This window comes from Chiloscyllium punctatum, chromosome 6 (genome assembly GCF_047496795.1).
Source record: "Chiloscyllium punctatum isolate Juve2018m chromosome 6, sChiPun1.3, whole genome shotgun sequence".
NCBI lineage: Eukaryota > Metazoa > Chordata > Chondrichthyes > Orectolobiformes > Hemiscylliidae > Chiloscyllium > Chiloscyllium punctatum.
The window spans coordinates 57,779,852-57,801,430 of NC_092744.1; the positions used below are offsets into that span (position 1 = coordinate 57,779,852).

Sequence of the window (21,579 nt, forward strand, 5' to 3'; positions counted from 1 at the left end):
CTAATCTAATCCCATTTTCCAGCACTTGGCCCATATCCCTCCAAACCCTTCCTATTCAGATATCCATCCAGATGCCTTTTAAATGCTGTAATTGTACCAACCTCCACCACTTCCTCTGGCAGCTCACATACCACCCTCTGCGTGGAAATATTGCCCCTTAGGTGCTTTGTTAAATTTCTCCCTCTCACCCTAAGTCTATGCCCTCTGGTTCTGGCCTCCCCCACCCCAGAGAAAAGACCTTGTGTATTTATCCAATCTATGCCCCTTATGATCATAAACCACACCATAAGGCTGCTCCCTCAATAGAGAGGTGACTAGTGGCAATTTAACCTGAGGCTCCGGTTAAGTTGGGGAGAAAGGTTATAAAGCAGAGTCCTTCATGGTAACCTCAGCCAATGTAGAAATTGAACCCACACTATTGACATGAGTATGAATCACAAACCAGCCATCCACCTAACTGACCACCTCTCCCTTATGAGAGAGCAGCCCTGCTTCTGATGCACAGGTCAATTAAACCACCACTCCAGTATCCATCTCCATTCTTGCTGGTTTGGCATTCAGTAAAGGAGTGACACAGTATTGGTTGGTGCCACCAGCAATGACCAGTGTATTTAAAAACAGCTCCTCTTGCGAGTATGAGTCTGAGTTTTTGTTGTGTCCTTTTTTTTCGTACCATGTGAATTTTTTCCTTTCTCCTTCCGTTTCTATATTTTTGCTATACTTTCATGTTTCTTCCTTAAACACAGCCTTTCAATGTGCTCTTATATCTGCAGTTTCAGTATACTGTGTTTTTACACCAACAATTTGATGCTACGTGCCATGTTTTTCCAGTTTTGAATCTCCATTGGTGCTTGTTTTTCAACTGCCATTTTGTGATCTCTCTTGCTGGAGCTTAGGTTTTCAGTTCCCTTGGCTGCTAGTTGTATCAAGGCAACTATTTCAAGTGCTATCTTTAAGTCTAGGTTCCTTTTCATCAGTAATTTCTTGTGGTTTGCTTCATATCTTTAAACCATACCAGTCTGTCTCTGATAGCATTATTTAAGTTGGCTCTGAATTCACAGACTTCTGCTAATTTCCTTAAAATTACTATGAATTGGTAGATGGTTTCAAATTTAACTATCAAATTTAAACTGACTGATCTGTTAAACTTGTAAGGCCCTAATATGATATGTCAATATTTCAAAGAAGAGCATGGAAGCTACCCTGTTTGTCCTATGAAATATTCAGTGACCAATATTTATTCATCAATCAAAATCATGAAACTGATTACATCATCATTACCGCATTACTATTTGTGGAAATTGACTTCCATAGTTCTTCTGATGTCTAGTCACCAATGGATTTTACTGGTTGTATTTGTGAATTCTAAACTTTCACCAAACTCGAGTCGTTTTGGTGAAAAATGGTTCTGTAACACTCGAACTATTTCTTCTTAAGCTTTAGAACCTGGTTTCTCTGGCTGTACCAGCCCATTCAAAAAGTTAAAAATTTTCTCCCATAATACTTGGGAATGCAAGGTTAATTATATTTACTTCGTTGCTCCGAAAGCTAGTGTGCTTCCAATTAAACCTGTTGGACTATAACCTGGTGTTGTGATTTTTATCTATATTTGCTTCAGTTTTGTAGCTTCAACAAAATAATGGACTCTCCCTGTGTAATAGTTCCAGCTCTCTCTATCTTCATTTTACGGTCTTAACAGCGCTACAGTTTCCAGCCTTTTTTAAGTGGTTTGGATAAGGCTGACGATAACTGGAACTACTAAGAGGCTTAGACAGCTGTTATGTGATTGGAATTACGCTGAGTCATTCCAGCCTGTTAAAAGCTAAGATCACAGGAAATCAGTAACTGCTGTCTATACCAAATAAGACCAAAACATTCAGGATTGGTCACATGTGTGGATTATTCCAAATAAGGCATACATTTGGCACTTTCTCTAAAGCAGCCCAGAAAATCGTTGATTTTTAGCAAGACTTCGAAGAATAACTCTGCAGGAGGTACCCTACATCAGGAGGCATGGTGAAGACATCAAGCAGAGTTCCAGCCTGGCCAGCTGCCAACTTTTCCAGATAATAATATTTGGAGTTATTTACAGAACCCATGGCAGTGATTGAGATATCTCTAGTAGTTAAAAGCATGTGTTGTTCATTTAATTATTTCAAAAATTAATTGTTATATACAGCTGTAAAGGTCTCCACTGTATATTCATCTATGTATGAACTGTTGCCTCTCCGAGTTGGGCATCAGTGGTAAGACCTGCATAGCATGATGTACCATGAAAACCTTCGTGCTGCCTCACTTCTTCACATTTAGAAAAAAAGGGTTTCTGACACTGCCTATTTCTTCCCAACCACCCCACCTCAAGATATTTCCTTCCATGTAGGGAACTCAGTGTTCCTTCAGGGTAGAGCACTTGGTGAGTTTCTTCTACACTGTTCATCTCTTCTCTGGGGTGAATTCTTATTGTCTTCCCCTTGCCAACTGTGACTGCTTTGGTGTAGCAATGGCATATTTTATTTTCTTCTTAGTACCGACCTGGAGGATCTAAAGACCATTTTTATCCTCATCACCAGTTTTCTACTTGTGATATGTTACAAGAAGTACCTGGAGTCTGAAATGTCAGGAAACGTTAGCAAGGAGGGTTCATTCTACAGCTTAAACTGCTATTTCACCCCCAAGATGGCTGATAACATTACCATGACATAAAATGATCGGACTCTTAAAGTGACAGTACACCATAATTACAGCCACCAAACTCTGACTTCATTACAAACATGCCTCCAGCCTCTATTCCCTGTTATTTAGACAACCTTGTAGCAACATGGAAATTCCATATTTTTTCCGTGAGCTACATCTTTTGTCACAAAGTTGTTGGGAAACAGTGTACCAAATGTCTTTTGGAAGTCCATCTACACTGCATCAACAGCATTATTCACATCAACCTGTTACCTTTCAAAGAACTCCAGCAAGTCAGCTAAACATGGTTTTTCCATAAGAGTTATCCCATGTTTGTCCACGTGTCAGTTGATTCAATCCTGAATTCTAGATGTTGCCGCACTATCAAATTTAAACTGACTGATCTGTTAAACTTGTAAGGCCCTAATATGATATGTCAATATTTCAAAGAAGAGCATGGAAGCTACCCTGTTTGTCCTGTGAAATATTCAGTGACCAATATTTATTCATCAATCAAAATCATGAAACTGATTGCATCATCATTACCGCATTACTATTTGTGGAAATTGACTTCCATATTTCTTTCTTCTGATGTCTAGTCACCAATGGATTTTACTGGCTGTAAAAGATTGAGAGATTCTGAGCTTGCAAAAGGTGCTATAAAAATACAATTCTTTGTTTTTGTGAAATGCACAGTGAAAATTACAAACAGTATAAATAGATCTGACGGAGATTTGTTAAGGTGTATGATCACTTAGAAGCCACCTTGCTAATTACTGTCACTTTGGGGAAGACAATATAAAACACTCCCAAGTTTGAGGGCTGAGTATTAAGTAAACATGCACACAGCTGGATTAAACACTCTGCTCCCAGGCTTCAGCTCAGCCTAACACATGCCTGCCTGAAAATCTGTGATGAGACGTGAAATCAATGGGGAAAGTATAAGGAACTCCGTTTAGGTATACTCATTAGAGATTAATCACGGACATTGACAAGGAGCTTCCTATGCTACCGATTTTATTCCAGACTCGAAGAAAGGTAGAAAGAAAATAAACAAGAAAATGGTTCTGTGACAACCTGAGTTTTATGCCAAAATTAAAATTGTATGTGCATTTTTAAAAAAGGAGTGATTTTTCAACTTGGTTTTTAAATGCTCTGGAATAGCAATTAATACATTGCAGTGACAAATATTGATATCAACAAACAGTATTTATTGCAGGTAATTAGTGTTTTGCCCTCCACTGAAGGACCAGTGAACGTCCCATTCATTTTCCTTCAGAAGTTCTGCCACTTACATGGACAACAACTCCCTTATCTGAGATCAAATGTTGTGGGTGCAGAAACATTATTTGCCCAGGGAAGGGCCTTAATAGCTATTTGCTTTGAGTGCCCCTGTGCCTCTAGACTTGGCCAATGGCATTTGTGAATCAAAGGTTCCCATCTAATGTATTTTGTTAAAATTGAACCTTACCTCCATTGAAATATAATGTGGCAAAAATTGTATTTTGTGTGTATATATCATTTTAAGAGTTTGGATTTCAAAATGTAAATGGGTGTTGATTATTTTTGCAAAGATTTACTTTAAAGAAAAGGTCAGAGTGTCCTTCCAGAACAGTGACCTAATCCAGTATTTGGCTGAAAGTAGGTGACTACAATTCCTTATGGTGTTAATGGAACATTGGCTCTACTGTTAGGTTTAGCACCAAAAAAAAAAATTCAAAGCTTTGTTTACAGTACAGAAGACATTCAGCTAGGCAAGGTTTTTTTCAACTTAGAAGTGAGTTTTACAATTTAGATTAGACGAGACGACTGTTTGTTAGTTTTAGAAGCCAATTTAATTTCTCTCCTAGAATAAAGACTCAGAATGCTACAAGAAATAGGTTACCACCATGGTAATTTGGTGAAATTTCCAAACTAGCAGAGTTTGGTTAGAAATCTACCAATTACCGAAGAGGAAAAGTTAAAGTTCAGGAATAATGCATGTTGGCATATTTGGAAAGGACCCCCCAAATTGTCTATATAGACACTGGGGAAAAAAAGGTGAAAGGAATCTGTTAAGTAGAACACCATAGAACTGAAAAAAGGAATATAATCTTTCTGGACTTGAATCTCTGAAACAGATAGTTGGCAAACCAATTGAAGCTATGTCTTACTAAGATTTTTTGAGATTATTCTAACTGTTGTATATAGTCAGCTTGATTTTCTTTTGATATTTATATTTTTGTTTTAATACACTTCTGTTCTGCTGTAAAAGAAACTTTGCATTCTTATGCAAATATGTCTCCGGGACTAACCATCACATTAATTAACTAAACGTGAAAAACATATGCTCTATTAAGCCAGTTCCATTTTGTGATCTAATTTGTCCAATGGTGCCATCAGCTGTGACTGTAACATGATCAAAAAGATATACTAAATCATTTACTTTGTTTCAGAAATGTTTTCAGAAAACAATGTTTTTTGTCTATTTTTAGGTATGGGATAGTTATGGACGTCTGTTGTATTGCTCTCAGGCACATGACTATCCTATAACATCTGTGGCTTGGGCATCTGATGGACAACTATTTGCTGTTGGATCATTCAACACTCTTCGTCTATGTGATAAAACTGGGGTAGGTAATCTTCTTGTCTCTAAATATGAATAAACTAATAGACAATTGCCATTGGTGTTGTGCAACCATAATTATTAAAGTGTTTAAAAACTTGTAGACCTTAATTCATTTTTTTTCCCAATAATTTTCTTTTTTGCCTTTTTCTCATCAAAGTGTTTACTCTATCCTATGATGCCATTGCATAGATTTTGCTTCATCTGCAATTCATTTTTTGTATCAGAGCTTTGGCAGTATCCATATGTGGCCCCACAATTGGTTCAGTGGTAATGATAAAAATGGGGAGACTAGGCAGATTTTTGTCTTTCTCTTCTGAGGCTAACTAAAGTGATTCATTGAAGAGACAGACCATAAGGGTAATGTTATTTTACTCTATCCTTCCTGATTACATATTGTTTTAAAGCAAGTGGGGTATGCATTCTACCAGTGGTCAGAAACTGCTATCTCTGAAGTAAAGTCTGTAGCAAGCTTGTACACATCTACATATATTGATTTCCCATGCAACATTTTTAAATATCAATAGTATTGCCTCTTTAACATCAAGAATATTCCACAGCAAGTTTAAAGTATTTCAAAAAATTCCAACAAACCAGAAACTGCATCTTTATTGACATTTGTGATGTAACATGCATGGTTTAAATATGTTTTAATCCCATTCATTTTTGGATTTTATTTTGAATTTTTCAGCAGGGGACCTATGGGTTTTCTGTGTGTGTGAAGGTATTTCATGATTAACGTTTCAGTATTTCTGTAGCCTTGGTGACTTCTTTCAAAAAAAGAATATTAGACGGAATCTTCCTACTTCCCATACTTTCTTCTGTAGATTAATGTGAATTTATTTACATTGAAAGATTAATCACGAGTGGGCAAAGTAAACAGCTGTGTGTTAGGCTTTCAGTGTAGAAGGTATTGTTTTATTTTTACTTGGGGAAGCACCCACAACTTGAGAAAAGGTTTTGGATTTCAGTTTGGCAGTTTCGCAGAGACCTTCACGAAGATTGCATATGTTATTAGAACCCTCACACAATTTCCACTTTTTGTTATCACTTTTGGTTTGGTGCTATGAACTGTGAGCTGAGAGTGACCTTTTGGATTTTGAGCAGCAGCTTGTTGCTTAAAAAAAGACAAACAAGCAAACTGATATTTGCTTATGAGGTCAAGCCTGATAAATAATTGCAGGTTGATTCTTGTTCCAAGAATGCTGTAGATGTTTTGGTTTCAGATATACATTGTTCTCAAACAGATGGCAGGTGTTTGAAAGTTAATAGGGGTCCAGTAGGAAGACAACAAGCCTAACAAAGGAAAACCAAAGTTTGAACCGTGTTGGTCAGAAGGATTGTGGCTACAAAAGCTATAGGATGGAGGTTTGATTGTTCCCTGGTTATCTTCTCATTATCAACTTACTGAAAATTTTGAGAATAGAATCTCTGTTACAAGTATTAAATGACTAGTCCTCAGAGCTTAGTGGAAGCCATTTGCATGCATTGGTGTCTTCAGAAACCAAATCCATTGTGCCTGTGATGTTATGAATCTGGAATCTGCTTAAGTGAACAGGCCAATAACATCTCATTTATTTTTTTCTTTTGGTTTATCTCTTAATTATGTCTGTTTGATAGTTTTCTTTGATTCTAGCCCCCATTCACACAAATACAAACTAAGCTTAGATCATAAATCACGAAGGGCATGGATAGGAGAAATAGACAAAGTCTTTTCCCTGAGGTGGGGGATTCCAGAACTAGAGGGCATAGGTTTCAGGTGAGAGGGGAAAGATATAAAAGGGACCTAAGGGGCAACTTTTTCACATAGAGGGTGGTGCATGTATGGAATGAGCTACCAGAGGAGTTGTGGAGGCTGGTACAATTGCAACATATATACCCATCCAGATGCTGTTTATGAACAGGAAAGGTTTGGAGGGATATGGGCCAGGTGCTGGCAAATGGGACTAGATTAAGTTGGGATATTTGGTCGGTATGGACGAGTTGGACCGAAGGGTCTGTTTCCGTACTATACATCTCTGACTCTCTCTATAGACATTGATTAGATTATCACGTTGTTTAACTTTGCTCAGCTAAAACTACTGTATAATTAATAAATTATTAATTTTGTTTAAGCTATAAACCTGGTGTCTGGTACTGGTTATTCAAAAAGCCTGAATAGAAACCATTGGGACCAATTTTGAGAGTCATTGAATGTTTTGATTTTACTATATTGCAAATACAGGGAATGGGGAACTACTTTGAGCTAGTTGGCAGTCTTCATGTCATAAGAGTATAAACAGTTGTTCCTAAAGAAGGGATTTAGGATTAAATTGAGAAATAGGTTACCTGAATGAAAGGAATTTAGTTTAAAATTCCAGACCAGAAGTGCTTGGTTAAAAATTTAAGGGGCTTATTTGAAGATGTGAAGGTCTTTATTCAATTATATGAAGGCTCAAGGAAGAGGATATCAGATTCTCAAGATTGTGAACTGAAGCTAATACTGAGTTAATCCCCATAAGAATGAGAGACAGTGGAATTCTCCTTGATATGAGAACTGTAAAGGTGTGTTTTGGGATTAATGGAGTTGTATTTTACCCGGTGTTTCTAAATCTTTAAACATGTGTTGTATATCTAAAGAGTTTGATTTGTTCTATTTTATTTTCATTTATTTTTCATAATAAACTTCTGTATCATTGTAACAGTATTAAAACCAAATCTGCAATATTGCGTGTTTGTGTTTCAGTGAAAGTCCAGCTTGTTAAAGCCAAAAAAAAGCTATGATCTGTCAAGCCAGATTTCAGTCTGGCTTGTTCAGAATTAACAATAGCTTGAATCATAACAGCTCTTACCAAATGATTATAAATTTCTACGCTGCAAATAATTCTCTGTAATGCTGACTTAGTGGTTGATTCTTTGAGTATTGTTAAAGGGGTGGATGGCCTGTCCTTCACTTCTGAAATTATGGAACAGAAGTGTTCTTCTTAGCTGTCAAAGATGTTTGTATATTGTTCCAAAAGCTAATAGACAACAGTAATGCTTTATGCATGTTTCACACATGAAATCTCCTTCCATTGACTCGGTTACAGCTGGTTGTTATTTTTGTTGTTTCTGTTCTTGACAGTTTTCTGTTGTTTGCTGAATCTGTTGCTTAAATGTCTTTGAAGCCAGTTCTTCAACTTCGTGCAGTCAGTCACCAGTTGTTCATCCATCCATGTTAATGGAAAATGTTTTGTTTCAGGACAGTATTGTAATATCTCATTTGATATCCTGAGCTTTGCAGAATTGTATTTATTTTGTTTAATCTTTGAAGTGAGCAGTACTGGCAAAGCAGTATTTACGGCTTAGAGTCAAACATGTAGTGTCAGACAGGTGTCACAGGTAGATTTAACCAAGTGACAGTACCCAATTCCCTTGTAGGTCATTTGTGATCTAATATGGTTTTTCTAACTAAGTATACAAATGATCAGATTTATTCGTAATACTGAATCATGACTACTAACCTACTGTACCATTCCATTAGATATGTGATGTCTCATCAGCAGAAACTGCATATAATTATCTGAAAGTATCTACTCCTTGAACCCAGACTTCCTTGAGTAAAGTCAATGAAATATTCTGACACTTCCCATCAGTTTTTTGTGTTCCCAGTTCCCATCATATGGTTAATATATGATTATTATAAGAGTCTGGGAAACCAAAATTTCCCAATAACTACCACAATTCTGGATAGTTTATAATTTAAAATGCTTATGTGTGGTCAAGAAAACCAGCCTCCAATTTGATTTGTCCTCTCTAGTTTGTTACACAATTATCACATCAATAGTGCTTCTTCATAATTATTGAAATAACTCCACAGAGGCCAGTATACCATCACCAAGACACCCTACATTTAGATATGAGTAGTCCTTGACTATGGTACTGCCTCATTACAGAGTCAGGCACAAGAGTGTCGGTATCTCCTGATACTTGACAACCCACCAGATTAACATTAAAAATCACACAACACCAGGATATTTTCCAACAGGGTTAATCGGAAGCACACTAGCTTTCGGAGCACCGCTCCTTCATCAGTTAATTAACTTTGTACACCCCAGTCCAACACCGGCATCTCCAAATCATCAGCTGATTAACAGTCTATTCTATGACCTCATTACAGTCACTACAAGTAGAATCTGCACTGTGTCCTCAAAAAGAATCTGATCAATGACATACACTCGTAACATAGGCATGCACTATTAAATTATACAATAGTACATAAATTCCATTTGGGAACTGTCACATGTTTAAACATATAACATAGTTATATGTATTGTCAGGTTACACCCATCAGTTCTAAATAAATAAGGTAATCATTTCTGGTCTTGCAGTTTTGACATGAGAATATTGACAGGCATTGTCTTGGCTGTTTCATTGCCACAGTTGAAAGTTGGATTGTGTTGTTTTGTTTGACTTGCAGTTTCTACCTGATAGTATTAGCATTGGTTATCATTTTCTGTTGAATAGTATGGCACAGAATCAGAGAATTGTTACAGACAAAAGGAAGCCATTCAGCTTACTGCATCCATGTTGGCTCTGCATGGGAGCAATTTACCTAATGTTTAATGTTTCTTGCTTGCCTTCTCCCTGTAGCCCTGCACATTCTTCCTTCTCAGACAAAATACAATTTTCTATGGAATATCTGAAATGAACTTGCACCCACCACGTTGTCACCAGTGTTTTCCAGATCCCAACCACTGACCCTTCATCTGCTAATGCTATAAATATGTGCTCTCTTGCTCTTGATCCTTTCCACAACAAGATCATTTTCCCTTTCTGCTCTTTTCCAGTTCCTCCTGATTTTGAATACCTCTGTCAATCTTCTTTGCACCTTTTCTTCTTTAAGGAGAATAGACCCAATTTCTCCTTCTCCCAACTTCTACAACCTATCCATATAACTGAAACTGTTCATTCCTAGAATTATTCTTCTGAATGTTTTCTGCAGTCTTTTTTAATGTCTTCACATGTTCAAAAAAAAGCTCAGAAATGGATATAATACTCCATTAAGGCCAAAGCAATGTTCTAAATAGTCTTAACATAGCTTCCTTGCTTTTAATTCTCTGCTCCCATTAATAACTGTTGGACGCTGTCTGCTTCATAAACCATTCTGTTAACCTGTCCTACCACCTGTAATAATTTATGCACGTATGCACCATTGTCCCTCGCCTCCTCCACTCCACTTAGAATGAGACAATTATGTGTTATTGTCTTTTCACATCCTTCATGCCCAATGATTTCATGTTCTGTACATTAATTTCATCAATTACTGGACTATCCATTTTTTCCAACTGTCTATTTTCTTTTGAAGTTCGACACCATTCTGCTCACAGTTCTGAATGTTTCAAAGTCATGCATCATCCACAAATTTTAAAATTGTGCTTTATATACCATGGTCTAGGTCATTAATAGGGAAGAACACTCGTTCCTAGGAATTCCACTTCCTCCAGTCTGAAATACAAGCTCTAACCAGTACTCTGTTTCCTGTCATTCAGCCAATTTGTATTCATGTTGCTACTGTCTTTTTATTCCATGAGCTGTAACTTTGGTAATAAGTCTTTTATACAGCACTTAATCAATTATCTTCTAGAAATCTCCATGTACCAGATAAACAGCACCAGCCTCATCAGCCTTCTCAGCCTTCTCAGTTACCTCATCAAAAAACTTCAAGCTTGTTGAACACACTTTGCACTTAACACTTTGCTGGCTTTCCTTAATTAAGTTGCATTTGTCCAATTCCCAAATTAATGTTTGGAGAAGCTACCACACCAAAAAAGTTTAAATATGGTCTGTAAGTTGCTGGGCTTCTCTTCACAACTTGCTTTGAACAAGGATATAGCATTTAAAATTCTGGTAAATGCCTTACCTGCCTCAACTCCTTCAATATTCTTAGATCCCAATTGGATGCCATCCTATCTGGTATTTATTAGATAGCCCTCTAGATCAAAATTAAATCTATGATTTGGATTAGCTTTTCTTTCACCATGACCTGCTGAGCACCACGTTTCTTAGTAAAGACAGATGCAAAATATTCATTTCATACCTCAGCTCTGGTTCCTGCCTCTCTGTAGAAATCCCCTTTTTGGACCCAATTTGATTCTAACTCCTCCTTTTACAATTTACATATTTACAGAGGTTTAGATCCCATTTTATATTAGCTGCTAATTTATTTTCTGCTTATCTGTATTTTTTTCAGTAAAAGCTTTTTTAATTCTGGAATACTGTACAGTTCTGGTCGCCCAGTTATGGGAAGGATATTATTAAGTTGGAGAGGGTTCAGAAGAGATTTGCTTGGATGTTGCTGGAATGGAGGGTTTGAGTTTTATAAATAGAGGCTGGATAGGCTGGGACCTTTTAAACTGGAAAGTAAGAGGTTGAGAAGCAACCTTATAGAAGTTTATAAAAATAATGAGGGCTATAGATAGAATTAATGGTAGTTGTTTTTTTCCCTTGAATGGGGGATTTCAAGACTAGGGGCGCGTTCTTAAGGTGACAGGAGAGAGATGTAAAAAAAAATGAGTGGCAAATTTTTTACACTGAAGGTGATTAGCATGTGGAATGAACTTCCTGAGGAAGTGGTGGATGTGGGTACAATTACAACATTTAAAAGACATTTTGATAAGTATATGAATAGGAAGGGTTTGCAGTGATATGGGCCAGGGGCAGGCAGGTGGGACTAGTTTAGTTTGGGTATATGTTCGGCATGAACTGGTTGGATCAGAAGGTCTGTTTCTATGCTGCGTGACTCGATGTTTGTATGTCTACTCTGAACCTTCTGTATTCTTCCTGCTTCTTGTTATTAATTGTCTGCTTAATATCTGTCAGAAGCATGTACTTTCTCTTTCATCATAATATTTATTTCTTGTCATGCAGGGAGCCTAGAATTTGGTTGTCCTGCTTTTCTACTTTGTGGTAAAATACTTTGTCTTTGTCTGAAGTGTCTCTTCTCTCAAGGCAGTTACTGTTTTGTCTTCTGGTTTGGGCTGGGACAAACTGGAATCATTTTCACCTCATTCAACTTAGCTTTCTTTGATTAGTTATTCTAACTCTGAATTGTTCCTTGTCCTGTTCAACTCCCCAGTAACCTGGAAGCCTGACTTTCCCCATGTTTCAAACCATGCATTCTTCATCATCATCTTCCTAACACTACTCTTGTGGGTGGCACGAGGTTTAATCCAGAGATTGCCAGCTTACTTCAAGTAGAACTTCCTGAGTGAGCATCATCACTCCCAGGAGTATTGCAATGCTGAGTACTTGCTTGACTGTGTGACAAATAACCTGAAGACCCTATAATTCCCACTATCTATGGGATGGTCACCTTATGAGACATACAATTGAGGAAACACTTATCCTGTACCATGCTCTGTAGTGACTTGAGGTGCCAGCAAGCTCAAAAATCCCAAGCCTTGAGTCAAGCACGTGGAGACTCATTCTGTACATGTACTCATCAAAGACAAACAAAATGATCTGAAATTCCTGTATGGCACAGGAATTGCAAGCAACAGGTCATAGGTGCCCATCCATGATATAGAAACACCCTTTTCTCTAGTTAACAATCTCAGTATTGCCATGGTTTAAGCTATGAATTTGAATCCATTCCTCGGACCTTATTAATCCACTTAATATGTTGGCAGCCTGACTAAAATTCTTAGTTTTCTAACTCATGAATTGTAATGCATACCTGAGTGATAATGGTCGACAGAAGTATTGACCAACCATTCACTTATTTGGTTTCATGTGATGTCAGACTTTAATTTTCTTTTGGAGATCTCCTGTTAGTCTCAGTGATATTTCCTCCTCCATTTCTTTTATCCTCACTGTGCATTCCTACTTGTCATGACTTTATTGAGGACAGCATGCCAGTAATTGTGCCTCACTGTTCCACAAGCCATCATAAAATGTATAAAAGCCCGATTAGACCACCAAGATGACTAATATGCCTCACTTACTACTATTCCGGACAAAGGCAATTCACACCAGGTTTTGGTATTAGTAGAAATTAATCCTATTAATTGTAACACATTTAATTTCAACAAATGTCAGAAAAAAATAGATTATTTACTACCATGCAACTTAAGCTATACGCCTTTAAAAGCAACAAATGCACACACATTCAATTGAGATAGACAAAAGACAGATTCTTTGGCACAGATTTTGTGGTGGGGAAAATGTAGACAAGGATCAGAAGTAGAGATCTCCAAGGATAGATTAAATTGTCTCATAGTTCCTTTACATTTCAGCAATGATGACACACTTGTCTGTAGCTGTTCATCACCTCAATCATTAATTTGGTGGACCTAGGTCATTTCTTGTTAGAATTCTTTCTTTTCAGATTTTTAGGTTTTTGTTTGTCTTTCCAGTGTCATCAGGAGAACAGGAGAAAAAATGTTTTTAATTTTCTGTCTCTGGTTGCTCTGCAGCTACAGATTACATGAAACTACAGCTCAGGCAGACTTTTATTCATTCAAAGACTCTTTGCTGCCACTGTGTCTCAGTGTATACCCCCTCATTACTCTGAAAGGCAACATTTTCTAAGTTGCAAAATTCCCCTGCTAATTCAGCTATATAGCAGTTCAATGTCCATTCCAGCTTATGGTCCAAAAAGGGGAAAACAAATCATCCTTTATGTACTGATTTTCTATGATACTCTCTTACATCTCTTTTTTTTATCCCCACTGTGATCTTGACCCTCTTACAGATCTCATAGTGATGTTCTCACCATCGTTGTTATTTCGCTGTGCTCTCACCTCTCCTACTGGTCCCACAGTGACTCTGTCATTTCTCCACTGAGCCCTATTCACTCTCGCTTGTTATTTTTATTCCTACTGGTCTCAAAGTGATACTCTCTCACCTCTTATATAATGCCCACTATGCTCTCACCTATCACACTGGACTCACAATGACTCTTTCACATCACCCTTTGTCTTCATTGTGGACTTAGCTTTCCCACTGGTCTCACAGATACTCTTACAGTCACTGTTGTCCCCTTTGCCTCTTTGTGCACTCAGAGAGACTCTCATTTTTTCCCTCAATCCTTCTTTTATCCACATTGTGCTCTTTTCTCTCCTGCTTAGGGCACCATTCAACAAAATCTTTTTTTTAAACTGTACTATCCACCAGGGTCATTCCATTGGCCTTGCCCTGGTTGTTTCCAATATAAGGAGAGAGATATTAATGTAGAGGGAAGAAAACCAAATCAGTTTGTATCTCGGAAATGTAAAACCTAATAGCCAGTGAATCGATGGCATACCGACTTGAACCTTTCTTGGGAGGCCTACCTTCACCTTCTGTATTTCACAGTGGTAGACTGTGACCTAGCTATTTTGCCAACAGAAGTCTGACCTAAAAATGAAATGTTATGCACGAAGTCTTGCCTACAACTGTGAAAATTGCCACGTCATCAAGTTGTGATATGCTCGATTCTTTCAAACAACCATTTAATGACTTTTTCCAAGTGAGGCAAAACTTTGTTCATTAATGTATCAGACGGTCTTAAATACTTGCTTTCCTGGAGTACCTTTGGTGCTTAACTTTTAGAATGAAAATGACAATGTGATACAGTGCAGAAGTTTTGTTCTTCCTAAAATATAAAGTCTCATCGGCACAGGATTAATTATTAAGGTTTATAACAATTTCTTCATAAAATGTGAAAAAGGAAGGTTTTCATTCGTTCAGCATACATCTGACAAGAGTACTGCACAATCATCCTGTTTCAAGATAAAGATAGAGAAGAAGGCTATTAGTACAGATTCTGGCCTCTTTGCGCAAGGAAGCCCAAAGTTTAAAGATAGTACAAAATGTTTACGGCTCCATGCAAGTTCTAATGGAATTTACAATTTACACTGTTGAAATAACAATCTGTTAGATCAGGAAGAGTAGTTCTCCACAGCCTGTAGTAGAGAATATGTCTCTACTTTTTCTCTGCAGCCCTTGAGAAAATGCTGTAATTGATCAGTGTCTCCTGTACCCTTTACAAATGTTTAGGTTTCCCTTAACGGTGCTATTATCAACTGAAATGTAGCAAGGTATAGAAATTATACACTTAGCACTAACTCCTTCAGTTTAAGTTTTTCCATGCTTTTTACAGCTCAAAATACCATGGAAGTACTTTTGGACAGCACCTGCAACAAGTTTTACTTTAAGATTATTGTGTTAAAGATAAAAAAAAAATTCTGCATTCTGCTCTTCCATGGTGGATGCTTATTGCATGCTGTCATGAGCTGCATACATTATTACTGAGGAACAATGGCAAGAAAGAAAATATGATATAATATAGTCACTGGAAAGCACTTTCAGAATCTGTTTAAAAATTGCAGTAAGAAGATGGATGGCCAGAGTTTTTAGATGGAATTATTGTCCCAGGTTTCTACATTTTATTTGTTCCTAAGCCTCTAAATGCAATGTTTGTGGTTTTCATCCAGTGAACGTTCTGATTTAAATGGATTTTTTTGAACTTACCTGTTTCTGATCAATCATCTCTGGAACTAAGAAACAATTTTTTAAAAAATTAATTATGTTGCAGTTCAGTTGAATGTAATTTTCCTTTGTAAACTACCCTAACAATTTTATTCTACATAGATTATTATAAACTCTGGAAATAAATAATTCAACGTTGAAAGATAATGAACCTTATACCATACCTTAATTATTAACTCAGGAGACAAAGACCACACTCTCTCAAAACTGTGCAGTTGGCTTAGGGAAGATTTCTGAGGCTTGTTTTACATTTATAAATTTTGTTTTGAAAATCTTGATGTAATATGGTGTCAACTAGTTTGGAAACAACTGTGCAGTAATGTTTGTACCTTTGTACAATATTAGAGACATGGTTTCATAATATTTTATTTACAATTAGCATGGAGAATACTAATGTCTGATCTACATACTGATACTTTTGCATGAATATTGAAGTTTCATGTTATTTGATACCAACAAGTCTTAGACTTTTATTTAAAGCAATTTAATGTGTTCAGTTAACTGTAGTAATATTAGTAACTGGTGGGATAAGAATTTGCCAGTTATACCAGTGAAGATTCGACAAAGAACAAAATTTTGTAGAAACAGCAGACGTGGGGGAGAGGAGGTGAGGAGTTGTTGGACAGCTTTGAAATGAAACAAAGAGATGCCTGAGTCAGCAGTGGCAGCAAATGTTCTCCCCAGACAGTAGTGCAGTATGTGAGCTCCACGGGTTGAAAGTTAGATTTAAAACTTTTGCAAGATTGTAAATATGATTTCTACTGACTTAACAATATTGTTGTCTGTTTACTGTAAAATGAGTATCCAGCTAGTTTTATTTTTCCTTGCTGCCAGGGCAACCGTTTTACTGTAAATGTTTCTTGAACTACTTTACTGGAAGGATTTAAATTCACATTCTACAATTAGGAATTTTTCTTGCATGTATTAATAATGTTTAGAATTTTAACAGAAATGGTAATATTGACATTTTTCTGGTAATATTTAATAATATACAAAAAAATTGAAATTTATTGGAAAGTACCTATCTTTTTACAATGATGTTGCATGTATGAACTCCACCACAAGTTGCTGGAGTTCAGAAAAATGACAACAGTCTTCTGTTTTAATGAACTTTTATGTTTCGAAATAGCCAGGGTGGAACCTTTCCAGTTTGAGAAACTGTGGTTTCCCTCCTCCAGTACTCCCATTACAACCCACTCCCCACCATCACCCCCACCCCCACCCCCAACCTCTATCATATTCCCCAGCCACCTCAGACATGGAGAATAGATAAATGACAGTTTCAGACACAATGGGGCCCAGCGAGGCCCTCTGGCAGAGTCATTAGTTTCTAAACCATTAAATCATTACCTTTACAGACAAGGCAAACATGCGTCTGAGAGTGCAACCTATCATCCATGCCAGATTCTTTGTCTGACAGTAGATGTTTTGCCTGAAAATGCCAACCATGTGTAACCCATGGAAATACTGCCAGACTATTAACTCTTAAAATACTTTACTATCATTATACAGGAACAGACAATTCTTGGAAATATACTTACTTATTTATTGTATTGACAGACAATAAAGTTTTGAGAGTTCCGTTCTGCAGTAATCAAAATATTCTGAGAAACACCATTTAAAAAGTCTTTGTTGCAATCCTCTTAGTCTTTTGGGGTTCAAGATTATAACATCAAAAATGCAGGTTTACTATTATTTCATATAGTGATGATATTAATTCCCTATTATTTAACATTTTTATATGCAGTCCATGTTTACCTTATTACGGTGTTTATGGATAACTTTGGGAAATAAAGCATTGTTCCTATTTACTTTCAATGATGTCATTAATCATCTGAAGAAAAGTGTAAACATGGGTAAATTAGCTGCTGTATGTAACCTACAGTGCCCCAACACATCTGTGTTTGCTGGATTTGCTACTTTCCAAGGCTTTATTTTACAGAATTTTTCCAGCAAGTAATGAGACATGCAGCCCATTGTGTCTGTGCTGACTTGCCAAAGAGTAATTCATCTAGCACTGTTCCCCCATCTTATTCCCTGTAGCATTGAACATTCTTTCTTTTCAAATAATGATCCAATTTTGTCTTGAATGCCTTGATTGAATCCACCTCCACTGCACTGAGAAACAACATACTCCAGATGATAACCTGCATAAAAATATTTCCTCAAGTTGCTATTGATTCTTTTGCTAAGCACCTTAAATTTGTGACCTCCAGTTCTTGATCCTTCCATCAAATGGAACAGTTTATCATCATATCTTATGTCCACACCCCTCATGGTTTTGAATATCTCTATTAAATAGCTTTCAACTTTGTCTTCAAACAATCCTGATTGAATCAATCAATTTACCTAACCAGAGTTCCTCAACCATGAACATATTCTTGGGAGGATTGTTTCTGACTCAGTCTTCACAAATATACTACTTTAAACCCATCCTGAATAGTAGTAGAATCCAGTACATTGGAGCACAAAATAAGGTCAAAGCATTTGCAACAGCCTTCGGCCAGATTTGTTGAGTGGATGATCCATCTGTGCCTCCTCAACAGGTCTCCATCAATGCTGATACCAGTCTCTATCCAATTCAATTCAGTCCATGTGATATCAAGAAAGAACTAGAGGCCCTGAATGGTACGAAAGCCATGATAATATTCTGGCAGAAGCACGGAAGACTTAGGTTCATAGAGAGATGTACAGAATGGAAACAGGCCCTTTGGTCCAATACTGACCACGCATTCCAACCCAATTTAGTCCCACCTACCAGCACCCAGCCCATATCCCTCCAAACCCTTCCTATTCATATACTCATCCAAATGTCTTCTAAATGTTGCAATTGTACCAGCCTCCTCCACTTCCTCTGGCAACTCATTCCATACACGTACCAACCTCTGAATGAAAAAGTTGCCCCTTAGGTCTCTTTTATATCTTTCCCCTCTTACCCTAAACCTATGCCCTCTAGTTCTGGACTCCCCCCAGCCCAGGGAAAAGACTTTGTCTATTTATCCTATCCATGCCCCTCATAATTTTGTAAACATCTATAAGGTCACACCTCCACCTCCGACGCTTCATGGAAAACAGCCCCAGCGTGTTCAGCCTCTCCCTGTAGCTCAAATCCTCCAACCCTGGCAACATCCTTGTAAATCTTCTTTGAACCCTTTCAAGTTTCACAACATCCTTCCGATAGGAAAGAGATCAGAATTGCACGTAATATTCCAACACTGGCCGAACCAATGTCCTGTACAGCCGCAACATGACCTCCCAACTCCTATACTCAATACTCTGACCAATAAAGGAAAGCATACCAAACGCAGCCTTCACTATCCTAACTATCTGCGACTCCACTTTCAAGGAGCTATGAACCTACACTCCAAGGTCTCTTTGTTCAGCAACACTCCATAGGACCTTACTATTAAGTGTATAAGTCCTGCCCTGATTTGCTTTCCCAAAATGCAGCACCTCACATTTATCTGAATTAAACTCCATCTGCCACTTCTCGGCCCATTGACCCATCTGGTCAAGATTCTCTTATAATCCGAGGTAACCTTCTTCGCTGTTCACTACACCTCCAATTTTGGTGTCATCTGCAAACTTACTAATTATACCTCTTATGCTTGCATCTAAATCATTTATATAAATGATGAAAAGTAGTGGACCCAGCACCCAATCTTTGTGGCACTCCACTGGTCACAGGCCTCCAGTCTGAAAAACAACCGTCCACCACCACCCTCTGTCTTCTACCTTTGAGCCAGTTCTGTATCCAAATGGCTAGTTCTCCCTGTATTCCATGAGATCTAACCTTGCTAATCAGTCTCCCATGGAGAACCTTGTCGAACGCCTTACTGAAGTCCATATAGATCATATCTACTGCTCTGCCCTCATCAATCTTCCTTGTTACTTCTTCAAAAAACTCAATCAAGTTTGTGAGACACGATTTTCCACGCACAAAGCCATGTTGACTATCCCTAATCAGTCTTTGCCTTTCCACATACATGTACATCCTGTCCCTCAGGACTCCCTCCAACAACTTGCTCACCACCGACGTCAGGTTCACTGGTCTATAATTCCCTGGCTTGTCCTGACCACCCTTCTTAAACAGTGGCACGATGCTAGCCAACTTCCAGTCTTCTGGCACCTCACCTGTGACTATCGATGATACAAACATCTCAACAAGAGGCCCAGCAATCACTTCTCGAGCTTCCCACAGAGTTCTAGGGTACACCTAATCAGGTCCTGGGTATTTAGCCACCTTTATGCGTTTCAAGACATCCAGCACTTCCTCTTCTGTAATATGGATATTTTTCAAGATGTTTCCATCTATTTCCTATACTCTATATCTTCCATGTCCTTTTCCAAAGTAAATACTGATGCAAAATACTCGTTTAATATCTCCCCCATTTTCTGCGGCTCAACAAAAAGGCTGCCTTGCTGATCTTTGAGGTGTCTTATTCTCTCCCTCCGTTACCCTTTTGTCCTTAATGTATTTGTAAAAACCCTTTGGATTCTCCTTAATGCTATTTGCAAACGCTATCTCGTGTCCCTTTTTTTGCCTTCCTGATTTCTCTCTTAAATATACTCCTGCTGCCTTTATACTCTTCTAAGGATTCACTCGATGTATTCTGTTTATACCTGACATATGCTTCCTTCTTTTTCTTAACCAAACCCTCAATTTCTTTAGTTATCCAGCATTTCCTTTACCTACCTCCCTTTCCTTTCACCCTAACAGGAATATACTTTCTCTGGACTCTCGTTATCTATCTCATTTCTGAAGGCTTCCCATTTTTCAGCCGTCCCTTTACCTGTGAACATCTGCACCCAATCAGCTTTTGAAAGTTCTTGCCTAATACTGTCAAAATTGGCCGTTCTCCAATTTAAAACTTCACCTTTTAGATCTGGTCTATCTAATAGAATTATGGTCGCTGGCCCCAAAATGCTCTCCCACTGATACTTCACTCACCTGCCTTGCCTTATTCCCCCAAGAGTAGGTCATGTTTTAGACCTTCTCTCGTAGGTAATCCACATACTGAATCAGAAAATTTTCTTGTACACACTTAACAAATTCCTCTCCATCTAAGCCCTTAACACTATAGCAGTCCCAGTCTTACAGATAGCTGAGATCTCCTTACAAGTTTATTTCTCAATTTCCCTTTGACTATTAGGGGGTCTATAATACAATCCCAATAAGATGATCATGCCTTTCTTATTTCTCAGTTCCGCCCAAATAACTTCCCTGGATGTATTTCTGGGAATATCCTCCCTCAGCAAGTCGTAATGCTATCTCTTATCAGAAATGCCACCCCCAACCTCCTCTCTTGCTTCCCTTTCTATCCTTCCTGTAGCATTTGTATCGTGGAACATTAAGCTGCCAGTCTTGCCCATCCCTGAGCCATATTTCTGTAATTGCTATGATATCCCAGTCCCATGTTCCTAACCATGCCCTGAGTTCATCTACCTTCCCTGTTAGGCCTCTTGCATAGAAATAAATGTAGTTTAATTTATTCGTCCTACCTTGTCCCTGCTTGCCCAGACTCTTTGACTCGCTTCTGTTCTCAACTGTACTAGTCTCAGATTGATCTCTTTCCTCACGATCTCCCTGGGTCCCAGACCCCCACCTTACTAGTTTAAATCCTCCCGAGCAGCTCTAGCAAATCTCCTTGCCTGTATATCAGTCCCCTTCCAATTTAGGTGCAATTTGTCCTTCTTGTACAGGTCACTTTTACCCCAAAACTTGTGCCCCAATTAAGCTGTTCCAGTACTGCTACAATATTGGCATGTACTCAATAATTTGAAAAATTGTACAGGTATCTCTTGTCTCG

General features: G+C 37.9%; 1 protein-coding gene across 8 annotated transcripts in view; it reads left to right on the forward strand.

Annotated features, from left to right (window-relative positions):
- ift80 (intraflagellar transport 80 homolog (Chlamydomonas)) overlaps positions 1-21,579 on the forward strand; it is a 229,393-nt gene that overhangs the window by 81,259 nt on the left and 126,555 nt on the right. For all 8 annotated transcript variants that reach the window (XM_072572726.1, XM_072572721.1, XM_072572724.1 and 5 more), the window contains one exon: positions 5,148-5,285. In XM_072572726.1, the coding sequence (XP_072428827.1) occupies positions 5,148-5,285 (138 nt within the window). The remainder of the gene's footprint in view (positions 1-5,147; positions 5,286-21,579) is intronic.